Source organism: Chinchilla lanigera, unplaced genomic scaffold (genome assembly GCF_000276665.1).
Source record: "Chinchilla lanigera isolate Chin_1 unplaced genomic scaffold, ChiLan1.0 scaffold00078, whole genome shotgun sequence".
Taxonomy (NCBI): domain Eukaryota; kingdom Metazoa; phylum Chordata; class Mammalia; order Rodentia; family Chinchillidae; genus Chinchilla; species Chinchilla lanigera.
Window position 1 is genome coordinate 10953627 of NW_004955479.1, and position 22097 is coordinate 10975723.

At 43.9% G+C, this 22097-nt stretch overlaps 1 protein-coding gene and 1 long non-coding RNA gene across 2 annotated transcripts in view; one reads left to right on the plus strand and one right to left on the minus strand.

Annotated features, from left to right (window-relative positions):
* The window catches only part of Cpa4 (carboxypeptidase A4), a 23361-nt gene extending 13358 nt beyond the window's left edge, over positions 1–10003 (plus strand). Inside the window, exons 9-11 of the mRNA XM_005402437.2 lie at positions 2239–2438; positions 3420–3504; positions 8576–10003. Of these exons, the coding sequence (XP_005402494.1) occupies positions 2239–2438; positions 3420–3504; positions 8576–8763 (473 nt within the window). The 3' untranslated portion in view covers positions 8764–10003. The remainder of the gene's footprint in view (positions 1–2238; positions 2439–3419; positions 3505–8575) is intronic.
* On the minus strand, positions 9757–16250 carry LOC106146437. Its single transcript, XR_001230872.1, has 2 exons — positions 16209–16250; positions 9757–10734 (listed from the first exon to the last, which is right to left on the minus strand). It is a non-coding gene; the product is annotated as an uncharacterized LOC106146437 (long non-coding RNA).
* Between the last annotated feature and the right edge of the window lie 5847 nt (positions 16251–22097).

Here is a 22097-nt window from a genome sequence, read left to right on the forward strand (position 1 = left end):
ACTCACTGAGAGAATTAGGGGCATCACTTAGGCCATACCAATTTGCTCTGTGTTTTGTTTCTTTTTAAAAATTTTTTATTGTTATTTTTTTTAAAGTAGTTGCATCAATGTCACCCATTTGCCCAGGATTCCTTTTTTTGTTTTGTTTTATTTTGTTTATTTAGTTTTGAGACTCCCTATGTAATGTAAGCTGACTTTGAACTTGCTTATGTCACCCAAGCTGGCCTCAAGCTAATGGTGACCCTCCTGCCTCAGGCTCCGGAGTACAGGAGTATGCCACCACGCCCAACCTTTATTGTAATTTTGAATGGGAATAACTCGATAATTCCTGTTCCCCTGAAAGAATGGTGGGACAGAATATCTTTGCATTATGATTACAACTGTGTTAGTATTTTGTTTAATAAATATTTATGTATTTATTTATTGTGGTGCTAAAGATCAAATCCAGGCCCTTGTACATCCTTTGTGCCAGTCCTTACACTAAATTTTTTTGTTGTTGTTGTTGAGAGAGTCTCACTATGTAGTGCAGGATGGCCTGGAACTCATGGGAATCCTCCTGCTTCAGCCTCCAAAGTGCTAGGATTATAGGCCTGTGCCACCACTCCTGGCTACACTAATATTTTATTTTATTTTTGTCTTTTTGAGACAGGGTCTTGCTATGCAGTTCAGGCTGAACTTGAGCTCACTTTGTAGCCTAGGCTGGCTTTGAACTTGCAACGATCCTGCTGCCTCAGCCTCCCAAGTGCTGGGATTACAGGCTTGCGCCACCATGCCCAGTTTACACTAATATTTTAAAAGCAGTCTCCTTTTAGAAGTATGAATCCAAGGGCCTTTCTTATCCCTCACCATAGCAACTTTGTTGGCCAAATTGTGGGTGGGTATAAGGGCCCCCTGTGGCAACTCAAAAAAGAGCAATTAGCACTGTTACCCTAATGGGTAAGATTAATAGCCTTGATGATTGGTTGTGAAAAGTAAATTCTAGCAGTTATTTTCCCACATGCAAGTATGAGCCCCAGCACTTTCATGTCATAGAAAGGGAATGAAAATGATGTGGCCGGGTTCTGAGCTCCAGCTGCTTAAAATCATCCTCTACAGAGGTGCCAGTTGTGTGCTAAGGTACTTTCCCATGTACCTTGTCCTTCTTACCTGTCGAGTGACTTTTATTATCTGAAATGAGACAAGACCCTCTGAGATTGTATGGCTGATAAGAATTAGGATCTAAACTCACCTTCTAATTCTAAATCCAGAGCCAACCTCTTTACTATTCCACATCTGCACTGATGTTCTGTTTTTAATGGATTGTTCTTACTTGTCCAAAAGCACACAACATCCACTGGGGGAAAATAATGATTGTGGGGAAGGAGCTGACATGAATGTGGGGAACGAGGGCATCAAAGTTAAGGCAGATAGTTCCAAAACTGAAGTGATTACACACACACACACACACACACACACACCTAGATGCCTTAGGTAGCTGTACTGTGAATTAATACAGAAGGTGATATTTCTAAATACCTATTAAATAATTAAGAAATTTTAGCCAGAACAATAGATTATTTTTGGCAGCAGCTGGCTGTTAAGATCTGAACCAAGAAAGTAAGTTGACACCAGAATAAATCATGTCATTTTCATTATTTATTGGTATTCATATTAATTGTCTAAAATACTTGTTAATTACAACTCATTTTCAAGCATGCTATTCATTATTTATGACAACCACTATCGGCACAATATAAGGTCAACTCTACCCACTTAAAGAAGTCCAAAAAGGCTGGATGTGGTGGTGCACACCTCTAATCTCAGCACTGAGCGAGGCTGAGGCAGGAGGACTGCAAGTTCAAATTCTGCTTGGGCAACTTATTGAGACCCTATCTCAAAATAAAAAATAAAAAGTGCTGGGCATATATAACTCAGTGGTAGAGTGTCCTTAGGTTCAATCCCTTGTATGGCAAAAAACCCCCACAAAAACCAAAACACAAAAACCAAAAAAAAAAAAAAACCCAAAAAACCCACCCAAAAATCTCAATAATTTCTCTTTCTAGCTGTGGCAGATCCAGCACCCCTGCCTCCCTCTCTGTTCTCTTCCTCACAGTCTGTACCTACCACCGACAGGCTTTTTGGGACATCTGCCAGTAGCTGCCCATTGTCAGTGTCTTCAGCCCCTCCTCAGGGTTGATGCCCTCAGCTCCCTCGTCTTGGCCTGTGGCTTACTGTTTCTGGTTGGACTGTCCCCAACAGGAAGAGGAACCAGTGATAACCCTTGCTCTGAAGTGTACCACGGCCCACACGCCCATTCTGAAGTGGAGGTGAAATCAGTAGTAGATTTCATTCAAAAACATGGGAATTTCAAAGGCTTCATTGACCTGCACAGCTACTCGCAGCTGCTGATGTATCCCTACGGGTACACAGTCAAGAAGGCCCCGCATGCGGAGGAGCTGGTGAGTGACAGCTGTCTTCCACCTGGCTCTGGGCTGGCTTGGCCTCCCGATGCTGCCAGGGTGCCAATCTACAGCTTTCGAGGGAAAGTCCAGGAGCACGGGTGGGTCTCGTCAAGGGCCCAGAATTCTCTCCCCGTGCTTTGGGGTGGATGTACCGTCAGACACACTGGGGACAGGAGGAAGACAGTGCCTCTTAATTCTAGGCCAGCTGTGACATTGCCTTGCCTTCTCTCTTGTTTTTCCTACTGGACCGTGGCACAGCCCCACTACTCGCCAAGGACTGTGGCTGGCACTGTGGTACGCAAGGGGGAGGTACTTTTGGTTAAGGAAGAGGTGAAGATGCTGTGGCCCACAGCCTAGGGGTGCTCTGTGTCAGGTTCTGTGAGGAGGTACTTAAGGGTGGGTTGAGGCGGAGCAGGGCTGGCATCTGCTGGGTGACTGCAGGCCACCACCTCTGTGGAGGTTGCTGAAGGACACTGCTCTGCCCAGGTCAAAGTCAGGCCACAAACCTTCTGGCCCTCTTCATCTATGGCTGCTCTGTCTGTACCCCCAGATCCTCAAGGGTTTTCTCAGGAGCACACTTGGTCTTCCCTCCTGGTCCTGAGTATGACAGTCCCCTCCTAAGGGATACACGAAGATGGGGCCTCACTAGATTCCTGACAGGTTGTTGAGCAGCTCACCAGCCCTTTGTAGAGCTCCAAGCAGCTCTTCCAGTTTGAGGATGTGCCTCACCTGCTTTCAGAGTGTGTATCACTCTTTGCCCTCAAAGTGGGTGTAGGAACAGGGGAAGTGGCAGGGGAAGTGTGGGAGGACCCAGGCCGCCTCTGTCAGGCCTTGGCTCTGGTTCGGTGGGAAGGAAAAAGAGACCAGCAGGGGAAACTGAGGGTGAGGCCAGGACTCTCCCCAGCCCCCAGCGCAGGAGAGCTGTGGAATGGCAGCCTCCAGGATCCGTTCCCCTCACTCTGTCCGTTCCTTTCCCAGGATGAGGTGGCGAGGCGTGCGGCCAAAGCCCTGGCTTCCCTGTCAGGTACCCAGTACGAAGTGGGCCCGACCTGCACCACCGTCTGTGAGTACTCGCTGTGTGAATCAGCGTTTAGAAAGTGCCTTGAAATGGGGTGTGGGAGAGCTGCAAGTTAGAATTCCAAAGCTGTTGTCTGGTTGTTTTTCGTGGTTCATGATAGGCAGATTTTGTGGCAAGTCTGTGTGACCATAGTTATCGCAGTCTCTTTGACTCTCATGCTATTTGTCCCTTGCCCTGGATGAGTTAGGTTTGTGGCAGGTGGACAATCTGTGTTCTTCACCTTGCATGGAAGATCCTGACATAGTTTACCAAAAATTCCTCAAGCCCGTTACTCTATTTTTGGAGGAATTTCACCTTAGCCTCATCAGATGGATGGTGGTGTTTGTGGGATGGGGGAGACTCCCTCACCTTCCCATCAGAAATGAACAAGGGTTAGAGGTCCTCCCAACAATGGTTAGTATCTAGGAAAAAAGCTCCAAATCCTAGCACTCTGGGAGGCTGAGGCAGGAGGAATGCAAGTTCACATGTACTTAGACAACTTAGCAACTTAATGAGAACCTGTCTCAAAAAAAAAAAAAAATCTACTGAGATCCACATCTAAACCTGGTCTTGAGGTTCACCATCCATAACCTCACTTTGTAGAAATACCTTTTAGTTGGTCTCTCGATGGAATGTTTCATCTGAGTAGTGTGCTTGATTCCTGCTAAGAACCTGCCAGTTCTCTTACCCTGAGAGTCTGTCTCCAGATTCTCCCATTGGGAAGAACGTCATATTCCAAGTACGAACGTGGGAAGCCCAGCTCTCGCCCAGGAGGGTCCCTCTCACCCTCTGCACAGTGTCTTCTTAGTACACACTGTCGTGTTCTGCCCACCGGGCCACCTCAGAGCCCCTGCGCACGTGCTGGAGTTTCATTTTCTCCTCAGCCCTGGAGTTCACTATGGTTCTGTCTCCACAGCTTTCTGGTCAGACCTCCCCTTCTGGGGAGATCTCCAGCCCGCCTCCTGGGCGCTTCTTTGGGCTCTGATCTCACCACCCTGGGCTCTGTTTCATCTGCCGCTGAGCTGCATGAAGTAGTTAGCATGATGCTGGTATTTGGATTGCTAATTGCAGTAACAATTCATTAATTATTCATGGTTTATTGCTATTAGTGGTATTAAAGGGGAACTCTTTAGAGGACGCATTTGGAGAGTTTCTCCACCCTCTGCCTAATTAGTCAGAACCCAGCCAGGGACCAAAGAGAGAGGAGGCTTGCTAGGAGCCCGTGAGGGGTCTTCCCAAAGAGCTTCTTAGGTCACCAGGGTTCTGGCTTTTGGGGAAAACACCAGTTTAAATAATAGCCTTTTCCTCCTGCATCAAGCACACTCTTCTGCCCAGCATGAGCTGGGCCCAAACCGAGGGATCCTGAGCAGATGCCTCCAGCAGAGGAGAGAAGCTCTCTCGGGCGCATCCAGAAGCTGTACCATTTCCTACCTCTTTCAAGAGCCTGTCTTCTGTCCTCACTGCTTTCCATAACAGCAATCAAATTTTGTATAATAGCACTCTATCTGACCCCAGGAGTCTGGGATGTGCCATGTAAATAGATAACATTTATCTTTTCAAGCACCAGACCTTTTCTGAGATTGACCATTTAGATGAAAATAATTCTAAGATGGCCTCCACACTTTCCTGCTTCGTAAACACAGCATGTGGAAGAGATTTAGCCCCTTTCTTCGAGACTGAGTAGCTTTCCGGGCATTAGTTACTCTCTCCTGAACACCTGAGGTTGTGCTGTTGGACCCCTCTGCGAAGCAGCCCCAGCCTTTTCAGCTTCTCTTCCTGTGTCTGCTCTTGAGCTTGTATGTGTCCTCGTTCAGTCAGACAGTCAGGGGTCGCTTGTCCTGTTTTCAGGACGGCTGCCTCCAGCAATCCTTTTCTCTTCACTGATTCTGGTCAACTACGGGCATGGAAATAAGTTCTTTGAGTTCATCTGGTGGCTAAATCATGAGTATTAAAGATATTCAATACAGCATTATTTATCATCAGCAAAGATTGGTGGGTGAGCGTCAAAAATACCCACTAGGAGAGTGCTGGATAAAAACCCTTGGTGCATTCATAGAAACACCACACCGTTGTTCAATGAAGGTGGTAGATCTATATACCCAGGGAGAGGGAGTAACAAGGGGTAATCTTCAGTTGTTAACCGAAAGATACACTATGTAAAGCAGTGTAGGTAGTGTGCTCCTATGAGTGTTAACACAAAAAAGTGGATGTCGGGCAGGGATCTAAATAAAGCAAAGTTCATGAACTTCATCACTCTGACTGCCAAGCAGAAGCCTTTTTGCCTCCTTTCAGGCTCCTTGGAGAACTTGCCTCCTTTCAGTGTGTTCGGAAACGCCGTACTTGAGTTTGCCACAGTAAAGCGCCTCTAGAAACTTCTGCCATCATCTGTTCTTGCTGAAGCTTTTCCTCAGGGCAGAGAAAGCCTATGGGAATCACACCGGACTTCAGTGAGAGCAGCAGGGCCTGTTCCATACCCTCAGGGCGCATTAGCTCTCAGGAAGCAACAGCTCTAGAAAAATCATGATGCTCTCCCTACAAACAACTGTCGGGAACAATGGGAAGGCAAAAGGGCTCATATCTTCATTTAGCAGATGGGTTAAGATGCAGGATGGACCCGAGGTCGATTGAGAAAAGTTTAGGCTGTATCGTCAGGTGGACCTGGGCTTGAACTGTAGCTCTGCTATTTTCTGTCTGTATCTCCTTAGATGAGCTACACATTCCAAGCCTAGATTTCCTCATCTGTAAAATAAGAACAGTAATACCTATCTTCCTGGTTTTTGTTTTGTTTTGGCTGTTGTTTTTTGAGAGAGGGTCTTGCTGTAGTTCAGCCTGGCCTTGGACTTGCTAGTCCAGGCTGGCCTCAAACTCAGCAATCCTCCTGCCTCAGCCTCTTGAGTGCTATGATTATAGGTGTGCACCGTTATGCCCAGCTTCTCCCTGTTTTTTTTTTTTAACAGTAGGAAAATTTATTGGAGAAAAAGAATGGGGAATAGGAGTGGAGAATAGGTAGCTCCTGAGAGACAGGAGAGGTCCTGAATGGGTTGCCTATGAGTCTATCTCTCAGAGGAAGTTTTTTTTTTTTTTTTTGGTACTGGGAATTGAACTCAGGACCTTGCACTTGCCAGGCAGGCACTTATGCCACTGAGCTTTTTTTTTTTTTTTTCTTGTCTTTTTGAGACAAGGTCTCACTATGCAATTCACGCTGGCCTTGAACTCACTGAACTCGCAAGGATCCTCCTGCCTCAGCCTCCTGAGTGCTGGGATTACAGGCGTGCACCACTATACCCAGCTCCCTTGTTTTTAAAAGCTTATGAGATCATAAATAAAAAAGTTTCTAATGTAATGACCGGTTCATTGTAGATGCTGAATGAATAATAGCTGCTATTGACATAACTATTTTATTATTTAAGATTCAAGATCACCTACCTTCCGTCCTATCAGCCATTTTCTGCTCTAGTAGAGTTTGATGGAGAAGAAGGAGTAGAATAGGCCTCTTGCCACTCTAGAGACTTCAATCTTTAAATTATTTATTTATTTTAAAGAGAAAAGAACAAAAATAAAATAACAAAAATGAAGACCAAAACAAAATAACACAAAAAACAATAAAAAGATACAGAATTTCAAAACAGGACAATAGGAAATTAACAATGGTTGTTGTGTTACATATTGTTATCTTCAAGGTAGTTGCTCAGATTACCAGATACAGGTATGCAAGATTGATCAAACAATTACACATTAGGGGGCTGGGGATTTAGCTCAGCGGCAAAAGCGCCTGCCTGGCAAGTGCAAGGTCGTGAGTTTGGTTCCCAGTACCGGAGAAAAACCAAAAAAAAACAAAAAAACAAAAAAACAAACAATTACACATTAACTGTTCCTTTTAATAAATCAATAGAAATTAGTAGTACAATTATCTTAGCTATCTTATGTGTACTATTTTTTTTCCTTCCTTCTTTCTTTTCTCCTTTCCCTCATCCCAGTTATTCTTTCCTTTTGAGCAGTTTATTTCCCTGTCACAGTATCTAATAAGTGAAATAAATAAGACCCATTTGTGTAAACATCTCCCTAGTGTAAGAACCTGAAAGAGTGAATAAAATCTGAAAGGTACAATAGACTTTTCATTTCGTATGTGATACTTGGGATTGAACCTGAGGCCTTCTACCTGAGCTGTATCTTTAGCCCTTTATTATCTTTTATTTTGAGATAGTATCCTGCTAAGTCACTAACTTGCCCCCAGTGGGCTTGAACTTTAGCTCGTCCTGCTTCAGCCTCCCCCAGTGGTGGGATTACAGGTGTGCACCATCACACCTGGCTACCTTTCTCAAGCCTTTTGTCTGTGTGGTTCTTTCTCTCTGTGTATCAGTTATCTCTTGCTGTGTATAAAATAAATCTCAAAATTTAGCAGTTTAACACAATAAACATTTATTTTTTTACACTGTTTCTGGGGATCAGGAATTCTGGAGCAGCTCAGTTGGTTGGTGTCTCTGGCCTGAGGTCTCATGTGGGGTTACAGTCAAGGTGTTCTGCAGGAATACAGTGACTGCAGGTGTAGCAGGGCTGGAAGATCTGCATGTCAGGTGACTTACCGGGTGCCTAGTGAGTTCGTGCTCATTAGTGGCAGGTGGTCCTAGTTCTTTACCATATGTATCCCTTGAATGACTAAGGCAGAAGCTAGAGTGTCTTTCACGACAGCTTCATCTCTGAATTATCCTGTTAGACACGCAGGCGAGGCCAGTCCTATCCTATTTTTGGAAAGGACCGCACAAGGACATGGACTCCAGGAGATAGGGCCTTTGGTCTCTCTCAGAGGCTGTTGACTACACTGTGTCTCTGTGAAGGTTGGTTTGAACGACCTGTAGGATTGGACCCTGAGTTAGGTGGGAGTGGGGATTTCAGATCTCTTGGTTGGGTACTAGTGCCAACCCTCCCAGTGCAGGGGGCCAGAGGTGTCTGAATGGAGTCAATGTTTCCAGTGACTTGCAGGAAGAACTCTTGATTGTTAAGAAAGCCTAGGCAGGGGGACTTCCTGGTACCCCAAAGGGAACTGAGCTAAAACAGTGTTTGCTCTTCTCCCTCACAGATCCTGCCAGCGGGAGCAGCATTGACTGGGCATATGACAATGGCATTAAGTATGCATTCACTTTTGAGTTGAGGGATACAGGGCATTATGGCTTTCTCCTGCCTGCCAACCAAATCATCCCTACTGCGGAGGAGACCTGGCTGGGGCTGAAGACCATCATGGAGCACGTGCGGGACAATCTCTACTAATGAAGGGGCCCGTCTGCCTATGTTGATCTGTATCCACGTGCACACTCACTGAGGCCGCTATTAAAGGAGCTCATTCTTTCATGCTCAAGCAGACTTCCAGGTTAGACAGCATGGCTGGGCTGTTTTCTGGAGTTCCCTGTGAGGAGCGCTTCCCCAGCCTGCCCTGTTGGTTGTGCTGCTTTGTTGAGCCTTTGGTGAGCCTCTCCTTCCACATAGCTGGTTGGGCAGGCCACACTCAGGGTCGTCCCTTCCTGGGTGACACAGCTCTACCTCATTTTTAGAACCAAAGAGCAGCTCTGATGGTTCTGTAGCCTCCTTCACTTGTAGCCAAGCTGGAACTCTCTGGCTCTTGTGGGGCCCAGGGAAGGCACTGCGTGAGACAATGCTTCTCTTTAGTTGGGTCATGAAGATGACACAGACAGAGCATCCTTTAATTTATTTCACTCTTTCTGGACTGCATTTTTCCTTTTCTTTCTTGAGACAGGGTCTCCTTCTGTTACCCAGCCTGTCCTTGAACTCCTGGGCTCAAGTGGCCCTCCCATTCTGCCTCCTGAGTAGCTGGGATTATGAGTTGTACAGCACCACATGAAGGTCAGGAACAAATTTTTCTCTGAGGAACAGATCCTGTACGGTCATCAGTGTGGGTCAACCCCCTCCCTTCTTATTTGGCCTGAACACAAAGTAGAAGCTCTCTTCCTGTCACGAGGCTAAGACTTTCCAGATACTACATTTCTTATCGCTTTCTTCTCCTCATCCAGTGTAGCTGGGATCCCAGAAGGGGATTAGTGTCACTGCAGTTGTTGCTCACCCGGGATCATGGAGGAAAGGACAGGTCACGTAGCAGCATTGCCCAACCTTCCCCATCTGTCCCGAGGGGCCCATCTCCTCTTTGCCTTTTGAACTCGCTTCGAAGATCTTGCCCTCACCCCACACACCCTAAATCTTTCCTCTGGTCTGGACAATCTCCCAGCCTCGGTACATTCCTGTTTGTACTCTGCTGTACCCTGCATTTGCTTTTTTTTTCTTTTGGCCTTTAAAGTTACCTTCCTCTGTTGTGTATCCGGGATCCCAAGGATTCACCAGTCAGACACTTCTTCCACCATTTCTCCTTAGCACCTGCCATCTGTCCTTTTTGATTTTTCTTTTTCCAGGGATGCCTATAAATCTTAACCTTCTGCCTAGGATTTGTGCAGCATCTGGTGTGCGCTTATAAGTCAATAAATATTCAGTACGCGCCTCATGATCATCCCCTATTCTTTGCGTTCACCTGAATGGAACCAAGCCCTGGTTTTGAATATGCAGCTCTTGATAATGTCAAAAGTCAATTGTAATCCCTGTCCAGATCGCATGCCGTGTACGAAGGCCTTCTTCATCAGGCCCAGGGGCCTCCAGGGCAATGTTACCTTGGTGATTTCACTCTGTTTTGGGTCTAGATTTGCAGTTTTCAGCCCAGAGGCTTGATATTCTCATTGTCTGTGTTGATTAGTCCTGGGGATGCTGACTCACGCCTTCAGAGCCCAGATGAGGCAGATGATATAATCAGAATACGAATTTATTAATTTACATCATGGCATGTAACTGTTTAATGGATTGGATCCTCACGTCAGCCTGAACAGTACATTCTCAGTACATTCTCTCCCTGTAGGCAAGATACATGGGAAGCCAAATTATAATCAGAAGGTTGCTTAGTGAGCGGGCGTCAGAGCAAGGAAAGTTAATTACAGTCTATGATTAGAATTTTTAATGGCACCCGGCTCTAATAGCATGATATATCTCGTTCTATAACCAGAACACACCTGCCAGCCAGCCAGCTGGTCACTTGTACTGGCTAGCCACAGCTGCCCCACATGGCTGAGACAAAGCCTTGATAGGTGTAACAGTTCTTGCCTCTGATGTCCCTGGAACCCGGCTCCATTTGTGGCTCTGCCCTCATATTGAGACTGTCCTTTATATTGCTTGAAGTAAGGATTTCTTAAAACATAAGAAGCCATAAAAAGAAAAGGAATGTTAACTGTGACTATAATAAAATCAAGAATGCTACTTCATTAAAAGTTGCCATAAAGAAAGTGAGAAAACAAGTTACTTGGTAGAGGAAGATATCTACAATGTGTGTAATACATACCACAGACAAAGGATGTATGATGAGGTACAAATCAATACAAAAACAAATAACCCAATAGAAAATAGGTGGAATATATGAGCAAGCATTTCACATAAGAGAAAGTGCACATGTCTGATAAATATATGAAGAATGTTAGTCTGGAGGACGTGCAAAACAAGACTACAGTGAGACCCATTTTATACTCTTTGAATTTACACGTATTAAGAAGATCTGTGTAGATAGGATGGGGATGACAGGGTCTCATGCATTACTAGTGGGGAGATGAGTTAGTAAACCACTTTGGAAAACAGTTTCATACTATTTTCTAAGTGTGTATCTTATGGTCCAGGGGAATGGGGTTCTCTGAACCATCTCTAGGTCTTATACCTGCTTCTGCTGGACTGCAAGAAGAGCACTATGAAGAGGCTGGCAGGGTGAGGAAGACAGTCTGCGGCGGTGGATGGGATTAGCTGCTCTCCACGTGCTGCCCACTGAAATGAGGGTCACTTACTGCACTGCAGCGATCTGGATACCAACAACCTGACCACCTCCACTTTTGTCCTCAGGGTCACAGGCTGTGGGGAGCAGCAGAGTGGCCCACCTCTTCATTTAGCTGTGTACCTTGCACTATGAGGAAACCTCTGGGAATCTGTTTTCCTTCCTTGCTTCCTTTTTGTTTGCTTATTGTGTATGTGTATGGTGCCAGGGGTTAAACCTAGGGTTTTGCAGATGCTAGGCAAGTGCTCTATCCCTGAGCTAAACCCTCAGCCCTTCCCGCCTTTAATGAGAATTAATGATGGTATCAGCAATGACTTATCAAGAGAACTAAGTGAACTGATACATTAAAGTACGCAGTACCTTATGTGACTATAGAAGCAAGCATTCAGTATATATTAAAAGTATTACTCTCACTGAGTGTTGGAAATTCATTTATGAGTCGGGTTGTTGGCATTTTCCCAAAGGAGAGATTTACTTGCTTCAGATTTTTCATGAGACTTATAACAAAGAATCAACAGTTTACAGAAAAACACTAGTTGGATATTTAGTCATTTTGAGTATTGTTTGGATTTTGAATATTAATTTTGTAGGGACATTTCCTATGTTATATAGAAACTAATGCCCCTGTACAACATTAAAACAAGGGACCACTGCCTGAAGGGTTCATGGGCTCAGCTTCTGAGCACAACCCTTTCAAGCAGATGGGGTTATCTCTGAGATTCAGAGGTCGTGGGAAGGTCCTGCTATGAATCTATTTTAGGTGAGGTTGAGGGTTTGTTGCAACTCTGGAGTCTCCTATGTAGATTGTACATCTTTTATGTTACGATGAAAAGACCAACTATATGGAATCATTTTTATCATCATCATCATCATCATCCTGTCTTCTGTCTGATGAACTCTGGAATTTTGCCAACCTAGGCAGCTTATAAAATAAATTCTCTCTGCTCTTTGTATTGAGCTTTAAATCATGAGCACCGGCTGTTTCTTGTATTTGAAGTAAAACTCCAGGTGTATTGGGGGCACCAAGGGAGCAAGGGAGGGTAGGTTGTCCTTATCCTTCTCAGCACACGTAAGGATACTGTATGCAGCTAGGCAGTTCGCTGTGTTAATGAACTCTGGAGTTTTGAAATTTTTCAGAAAGTGAATCCTGTACCTTTTTTAAAAAAATTTTTTCAGAAAGTGAATCCTATACTTTTTTTTTTTTTTGTATCTCCTATGAGGCCAAGTTCAGCAGCTAGTTAATGTTTGTAGATTTGATTTGCTGCAGGCAAATTAACAATTACAGAAGCCGTATTCTCAACAAGTTAGGGCAGCAGGAGAAGAGTACTTTTTCCAACAAATACGATAAGTGGAATTCTGGAAAACAGATTGGAATGCATGTCTCGAAGTTGCAGGAGAGACAGAATATAAATTAAACATGTGGAGATAAGGAAAGCTTGATATTGGTTAAATTGCTTGCAGTTTTGTAATGATTTATAGTTTTAAAATTCTTGATAGATACTGAATAATTAAATTACCATAACCACCTGGTGATAGATGCAAGATGGGTATTATTATCCCTTTTTAACTGTTAAGGAGGTGAAATGCTAAAAGAAGCAATGTGCCTAAACTTACATGGATGGAAATAATGAAGCCGCATCTTAAGACCCGGTGCAGATTGTTACTGAGAAAACAGAGGCCAGCAGTGTGTTATTGACTTTGTGTTTGAATTTGAATACTTTAAAAATATACATAGTTCTTGTAGTCCCTTCGGTCTCACAACTCTGTGTTACTTGGCTCTTGATATCTTTGACTTTTCATAAGAGGGAATTTAGGGAGGAAAAGAGCCAGGTCTTCCTTGCTGCCTGCCATTTCTGGCTGAAGAAGTGCACTGATTGAGGGCATTGTGTGGTTTCCTTGACTCTGGCCACATAGGCCTATGCTGAGGATGGCCATCCAGGGGTAATTATGGGTAATGTTTCATAGGAAATGTCTGGAAGGGGCTGAAGACTCTACTTCCATCCTTTGTGGATATTATGCCTTTTTGTAAGAACTGCACAGGTTGTAGGACCCCCTCACCCGCCGGCCATTTTTAACTACCCAGCCTCTCCCAGCCTTGGAAGATGAAGTGGCCACTCCTCTCAACAAGCAAATAGATGTATTCTGTTTAAATATTTAAACAATTCGGCCTAGACTTAGAAAACCATTAACCCAGGTTTGGAGCTTGTAAACCTTTCAAGGGCAGAGCCAAGGTTTTATTTAGTTTGGATCCCCAGCACCTACGCACATAATGGCACATCATAAAGATATATTGAATAAACACCTGCATAGATGTCAATTCCACAGCTGATGCAAAAGGAGCCAATGTTTTCTTTCCACTTAGCTAACTGGCTGCTGCAATCCTCCCTCCTCAGCTCTGAGTACTTCACCTCAGCATTGTTCTTTTCTGATGTGTGTGAGGAACACAAAGATCAGGGAAAGCAAAGGCCGGTTTCAATTTCAGCAGACCTGTATCAGAAAACCCGGAGAAGCCAGGCCCAGTGGGAAAGGATGACCTATCTCATCACTGGAAAGCGGTATTTCTAAAACATTCCCAGAGGCAGCTGGTGGGTGGACAGGTATTAACTTGGTTAAGGAGGCATGTCAAAAAAGCAGGCACCAGATCTGCCTGCCCCAGGGCCATCAATAGGATCAATATTTAACAGGCATGTCTCTGTATGTCCGTGGTGCTCCCTAGCACCTGGCTCCTGCCTAGGAGTCTTCAGTTTATTCTTGAAAACAAATGAACGACTTGTGCAGCCTGGAGGATATTCATTCAAGCTGGAAAGGGGAGAAACTGCTAGTCTGGGGCAGCCCTGTTAATGGGCAGCATGGGTCCCGAGAAAGGACGTTTTCCTCCCCCTCGCTGCCGGGGCTGCACAGAGGTGGAAGGGGCCAGGTGCCAGCTCGGCTGTTACTGATGTCAAAGGTGTCAGGATCTTTGGAAATGAAATCAGGAGGTGAGGAGGCAGAGGAGAAGGGAGAGGACCTCTCTTATTCCCAAGAGAAGGAAGAATAAAAACAAACTGATCACTTGAAGTGGGGGTTCATAGTTGATGGAGCTTTTCCAGTCCAGCAGTACAAGATTTTACTTTTTATTTCTCTGACACTTGGATCCAAATTTGTGCATTTTCCTCAGTTGCTAGCAACACTTGAGCAGTGTAAGACACAGAGTGAAGTTGTTAGGAATTAAGGCCCCATGTTCCAAATCTGTTTTTTTTTTTTTTTAAAACATCCTGAAGTATATCTCAAAGGTCTCATAATTTCAGTGGCCAGTGCACTTGTGTGGTCCTGGGGAAGGATAGGTCTCACTCTTATCGCAAGAACCGTCTCTCAGAATCAGGCTACCCACTCCTTTCATATACAATAAATGCCTGAACATGTATATAAAGCCTGAAGTGTGAAAGTCTAGCACTAGACACAGATTATAATGAGAAGTCTATGCCCAGTGAGCCAAAACCTTGTGCTCAAAGTGGGATGACACCGCCAGGGAACACTAGGGAGCCAGTCAGAAACCGAGTCCCTGACGCCCCTCTAGACCAAGTGAACCAGAAGCTGCACTGACTATGAATCCCAAGTAATTCAAATATGCAGCAAAGTTTGGGAAGTACTGAGGAGATATATATTTATTTTACCTCATCATTTTTTAGGCAGGTGGTCTCTACCCACCCTTTACATTAAAATCATGTTGTAGCCAGGGTTTCCAAGGGAAGTGATTTAATACAGGACACATAATTTATAGGATTATTTTATAATATTCACCCAAAGAGTCAAATGCAGAAGAGTGCAAGCGATCTCTCCATGCACTAGAGACCCACAGAATCCAGCTGAAGGCCTGGATCCCATGGCAATGTCTTCCACCAGTCCAGCTGGAGGCATAGAGCCCACGACAATGTCTCATACAAGTCTATATCAAGGATCTGCGCTGAGAAGACCCAAAGGTCAGTGGTGGAAGCTAGAAAGTCTACGCCAGCAGGATGAAGGGTCTGTGCCAGCAGGCTGAGGGATCTACACTGGAGCCAGGAAGCAACGCTCAAGGTAAGGACCAGAGCACTGCCAAAAAGAAGCAGCCACCTTCAGTAACAGCGAGGACCCAAGCTCCTCCAACAATGAGAACGGTGAAGTTCATATCAGGAAAACCAGTTCATATCAGGAACACCAAGCTTCTCCACGAGAATCAACAGCACACCATCTTTCCCTCCAATTCTGCTTTTATGCTCTTGGCAACAATCCTCAGGTGGGCCTTCCATACCCAGAACCACCCTGATTCAGTTCGAGTGGGTGTTATAAATTAAGTATTAGTTAATGTACCATAATTCATTTACAGTCCTCTGGCAAATTACTTTGGCTTGGGCCTCTATCACACACTAGTGAAAACAAAACCTCTGGACATTGGTTTTGTAAAAATCTGGACAGGTGGTGCTACTGGATAGCCAGTGTTAAGGCCCACTGTTTTAGATGGCTTCCAGTACCATTTTTCCAATGATTTATACATCAGTTGGCAGACAATTCTCCATAGATCTTTTACACTTCTGCATATCCAGATTGTCTTTTCAAGGATGTTAGAACAATATACAGCCTTGGAAGATGCAGGCATTGCTTTCCTCTGGAGTGAAGAGCAGATTTATTTACTGTCCAGTATAATAAAAATAATGTTTCCCGCTAAAGCAAAGGACAGTTAAGTTCACTACCTTCTAAAAAAGCTCAGTGACTTCTAGTTTCAGCTCTGACACATAAAGAGCTTGGAAACTCTTGGAAATTTGTCACACCTGCTTTTTCAACAAGCAAGAAGTTGAAACTGAAAATCAATGACTTTTCTTGGACCTACCAGACAATTGATGTCACAAGGCAAACTTCCGTCCCGAAATCTAGAGAGACGACAAATGCAGAGAGTTACGCTTGTGCTCTATTTACCTGGAGTAGAAGCTGCTGGAGCCACATTGATAGGAAGATTTCTGTAGTAATTTTGATGAAATTGGAGGCTGAGTGTGGACTTGCATGAGAGTGACAGAGGCCTGGAGGCTGCGGTCCTCACACCCTGCCCATCTTCTGTGACTCTCATCTCTAGGAACGCTAGAGGTTCTCCTACTAAAGAAACAACAAAAATCCTCTAACGTCTGTGACAGGGGGAGGATAAAGGTAACCATTTTAAAGTATGCTCACAGCATTCTCCATAAAAAAGGCTTAATATGTAGAAGACAGCATTTTAAATGTTTCTAACACAAAAGAAATGATACATGTTTGAGGTGATAGACATGCTAATATGCTAATTACCCTCATTTGATTATCGCAGGTTATATACTTATGTTGAAATATCACATTGTACTTCACGAATATATACAATGATTATGTGTCAAAGAAAAAAAAAGGCCTATTCTCCTGGGAGAAGACTTATCAGGCTTTGGGGAAGAGAAATTAGCCTAATCCAACTTCCTTGTTGGCTCCTCTCTCACTTAAAAGTGGGGGACTAAAGGAAAAAGATAAGAAATATTTGTAAAGATTACATACAGCCAAGGCCCCAGCAAGTCACAAGATTATGGACCATTTTCTTCCACCACATGTTACCATCACACCGACAGAGTTCTAGTACCATCGCTGTGAACTAAAACAAGGAGCTGCAAGTATTGACCATCTCAGAGGGTCTAAGGGAAGGAAACCCAAAGATGACAGGAGAGATAAAAATGAGGACTTTTGATGGGCCAAGGACGTAGTTAAGTGGTAGAACATCTGTGTGAAGCCCTGGGCTCAATCTCTAGAACCAAAAAAAAAAAAAAAAAAAAGGAATTTTGAGTCTCTGACTCCCATATCTACAGCAAACATTGGATAGTCCAGCCCCTAGCCAGATTCAATATAAAACCTCACGGCAAGGCCTGTTCACCTCAGTTCCTGTTACTCAATATGTCATGTCCATTTTCCAACAAACAGCTGCAAGTCATGCTAAAAGGCAAAAACACCAAGGGGACGAATCAGGCACCAGCATCAGGCAGATATAACTCAGATTTGGGAGTTAGCACAGGGAATTTAAAATAACAATAATCAACATGTTAAGAGCTCTAATGGAAAAGGGAGAAAACACACAAGAGCAGATGGTTAATATAAGCAGCAGAAAGATGGAAATTCTAAGAAAGAATCAAAAGAAAGTGGTAGGAATTAGTGAGATTGAAGATATATTCAATAGAATCTACTCTAGCTAAATGAGAGAGAGAGAGAGAGAGAGACAGAGACAGAGAACAAAAACAAAATTAAAAACTGAAGAACTGGGAGATAATTTCAAAAGGTATAACATACATGTGCTGGGATAGCAGGAGGAAAAGAAAGAACAGCACCAGAAGAAATATTTGAAATGATACAGCTGAGAATTTTTAAAAATTAATAGACATTAAATTACAAATTTAGGCATATCATAAACTGACACAGAAATTCTTGAAAGAAACTGGGATAGAGGGTGGGGAAACTTCACCTTATCTATACAGAATTAAGAAGAAGAATTATAGCAGACTTCTTGTTAGAAAATATCCAAGCAAGAAGAGAGTAGAGTGAAATAAACATTTATGGGGTTAGAAGAAGATCTGCTAACCTAGGATTCTATAGCCAGGGAGATTATCCTTCAAGAGTAAAGGATCAGTACTTTCTCTAAGCAAAAATGGAGGGAATTTATCACCAAGAGATTTGATATTGCAAGGAATATTAAAAGAAGTGCTTAGGGAATAGGAAAAAGATATAGCTCAGAAATTCAGGTCTATATAAAAAAGAGGAGAAGGGAATAAATGAAGGTAAAAATATTTCATTTTTCTTATTCTTAACTTTTTTTTTTGTCTTTTTGAGACAGGGTCTCACTATGCAGTTCAGGTTAGCCATGTAGCCCAGGCTGGTCTTGAACTCAGAAGGATCCTCCTGCCTCAGCCTCCCAAGTGCTGGGATTACAGGCGTGCACCACCATGCCCAGCCTTAATTGTTCTTAATAGTAACAATGTATTATAGGGTTACAGCCTATGAATAAGTGAAATAATTTTCATCAGTGTCACGGGACAAGAAGGAGGAATTGGGAATACTGTGTTATAGGCACTTGTATTTCCTGTGAAGTGGAATAGTAGTATTTGAAGATGGATTTAGATTAGTTAAAAGTATTGCAAACTCTAGAGAAGCTGCTAGGTTAAGAGTGCCATTTATAGTACTCTGTGAGGCAAAATGTGATAGAACTGCGAGGAGGGAAAAGAAAACCCACTGCTGCAGTTGGAGACTTTAAAACTTTTCTTTTAGTACCTATACACGAAGCCAACAGCAAGTCAGTAAGACTATAGTTGACCTGAACCACACCATCAATCGGCTTGATCTAATTGATCTTTGTGGAATAATCCATCAATGACAATAGAGTACAGGTTCTTCCCAAGCTCACACAGAACATTCACTGAAACCTTCCACATTCCAAGCCATAAAAATATCAACACATTAAAATGAACAGAAATCATAAAAGACTTTAGGGTCTCTATGCTCGAGATTCCTCTCCTGTAATCCAAGCCACTGTTTTTACAGGTGTCAGCTGGTCCTCTTTGTGTTGCCCTGTGAAAAATGGGCCTCAAAGAACAGGCCCAAATGCTGATATGGTCATGTTGTGGTTTAAACTTCAGGTGTCCCCCCAGAGCCTTATGTGTTTGGGAGGTGACTGGATCATGGGGGTGCTGTACTTGCCAGAGGCTCAGTCCACTGATGAGTGCACGGCTGACTTCCTGCCAGGAGCGGGGCCTGGTGGGAGATGGGTCACTCGGGAAGATCTCCCTCCCCCAGCTCCCTCGTTTGCTCTCTGCTTCAAGAGCAGGTGCTCTTGAGCACCTTTTCCTCTCTCAGGCTCCTCTGCCATCCTGTTTCTGCCTTGGAGCCAGCTAACCATGGGCTGAAACTGTAAACCAAAAAACTCCTGTCTTCCTTTAAGTTGTAGGTATCGAGTGTTTTGTCTGAGCCATGGGAAAGCCAGGACATGCCTGCAGTCCTTGGTCTCTGACCCAGGACTGTGTGTCTTCTGCTAGCATCGATGAAACCGGCACAGATTCACTTGTTCACTTACAAGTCGGGGAAAATCTCCAGCCCATCACGGTTCTTCACTACATCTTCTATAGTTTTACTTTTTTCCTATCCAAACCAATACCCAGATATCTGGGTTAATCCAATAAACCACAAGTGTAATAACATTCTACCTAGCCGCAGGGCTTCTGGCCCGTGTTTAGAGTTACCATTTTAGATGAAAATAATTCTAAAATGGACTCCACACTTTCCAGTCATTTGCCTCCAGTAGGTTTATTTCCACGGTTATTTTAGTTGCACCCAGTTTATCCCAATGACTAGTTAATCAGTGGCACTAATAATTTTAGTTTTCCATTGTCCATGTTTTGTTAAACAAATATGCACAGATGTCACTGTTTAGATGAAAGAGGGAAAGTGAGGAGCTAAATTGTGAGGCTGCTTTCCTCCTACCGCATTTGCTGTCCTTCTACCCTTACACAAAAGTCTGCTTTGTACAGGAGACTGAACCCAGCACATACAGAGTGTTACTATGCAATTTATGTAAGTGGAGCTCAGCCTGATGTCAACATGGCCTCAGCAGGAGTTTGGGAAGTGTTGATCCCAAAGGCCTGCCTTGGGGCAAGAAGGCTCTGACTTTATGTGACAAGGAGCAGCAAAGGTTCAAAATCCCAAGAAAGCACCATGTTCCAAAGCCTCAACCTTGCTCTTAGCACTGCTCAATATTTTTTTTCATAATACACTGATTTCAAGATCCTGAAGTTCTCCAGTATCTGTCAGCATCCATTTAAATAAATTTTAATTAAAAAATCAGATTTTGCCACCCAACACTCGGTGAGAGAGGAGATGTTTATAGAAGCAAAGGCATGACAGTTTGAAGCTTTTCAAAATTCACTGATGTGCGCTCAGGCTAACATTCTTGATTTTTTCATACTGCACCCCTATAATTAAAAAAAGCACATCACACTCAACCTATGTAATTATGTCACTTACAAATTCTGCAAGAATACCATTGTACTTACATTTTGCAAAACATAAACAAAAGTAGAAATGAAAAAAAATATAGCATTAAAGGCTTAAAATCATTTCTTCCTTTACCCCCAGTAGGAATAAATGCCTTCCTCTGGAGAGCACTGAATTGACGAACGCTTCTAATTCTTGGCTCTAAATTACTTTGGACTCTTGAGTAGCTGTGAATAAGGTCATAAATGAATGTCTGCTCTTCAACTAATGAGGGGTAGGCGGACCTCAGCCTAAAGATCAAATTCAGCTACTACAACCTTCAAGACGATAATGGCTTTTACCTTTTTAAAATACCATATAAAGAAGACTCCAGTGTGAATATTTGTCTTACCTTGTGGCCCCTCAGTGTCTGAAATACTTATTCTTTGGCCCTTTCCAGAAATGGCTTGCTGCTGCGTGAACAGAGAAAGTGTGTGGCTCACCTTTGCCTTTCCTCCGCACAGCAGGGACTTCTCAGGCTGTGCAGGTGGCTCTGTGGGCCCCAGGAGCTGTCCCTGGCTGCAGCTGCCTCCTTTCACCTGGTGGGCACCCTTTCCCCCTCAGAACAGGAGGTGACTTCTATGTGGTGGCTGACTTGGTGGGAGCAGGCCCTTTGCTTGTGTTCTTAGGCAACTGGTGATGGTCCTTAGCTGAATCCTGGGTGGCTAGAGCCCCAGCCCCAGGTGGCAAGAGTTGTGAGATTGAGAGCCAGAGTATATCAGAGGGCAGACGCCTGCCCAGAGACTGGATATAGGTGGCTGGACAAACAGAAAGCGGGGTGGGTGGGTGTAGTACAGCAGAGAGAGGCCAGTTGGGTGCCAGAATGGCAGTGACCTGGGCTGAATACAGCGTTCCTGGAAGTCGCATAGATGAACATGACAAAGTCCTAGCCCAGGAGGAATTAGAATTAGAATCTAAGGTTCACCATTACAGGGTGGCCCAGAGCATGATTAGCTAGATAGGGGAGATGTGATCAGAGGCCATGGATTCTCCGAGGGTGGGAAATCTTAGGTGAGGAAGGAGCTTTGGAAGCTTTCGCTGGAGCAACATTATCCCACATTTTGGTGCGGCATTATTTTCTTGGGTTTTCAATACTCAGTTTCCTCTAAAAGCACCTCTTTGGCCAATTTCTGGAAGCTGGGCTAAGCCTGTTTTTTTTTTTTTTTAGTTAGTTCAATCACATTTCAAGTGCATTGGGAGAAATGCCATTTTAAGGACCTGTGGCAAATCCTCTTGTTAATCAAAGAATTCATTGTGAATGACAGCATTCTTTGTTTTTCTGTTGTTTTAAAGATTACACTTGATACATTTATTTCCATAAAGCACCCAAAGGGGCCTACTGGAGATTAAGCGTAATTTACTTTGGGAGTTTTATTTGAGAACATTGGAGCACCTCATGGATCTCTGGAGCCCCTCAGGGTGGTCCACGGCAGAAGAGGGAATTAATACTTCTAATGAGATAGGGATTCAGGGCCAGACTCAGGTTTCCTACAATGTCCCCACCTTGCCCTAGCTGGTTAACTCTTTCCTATCTTACCCAACAGCTCAAATGCCACTACTTGTGTTTTGTTACCTTTATTTTGTAAGCGGGGGTGGTGGTAAAATACACTTACCATAAATTGGTCATTTCAGTCATTTTCAAGGGCTTACTTTTGTGGCATTAAGTATACTCACGTAATAACGAGGCCATCAGCACCAT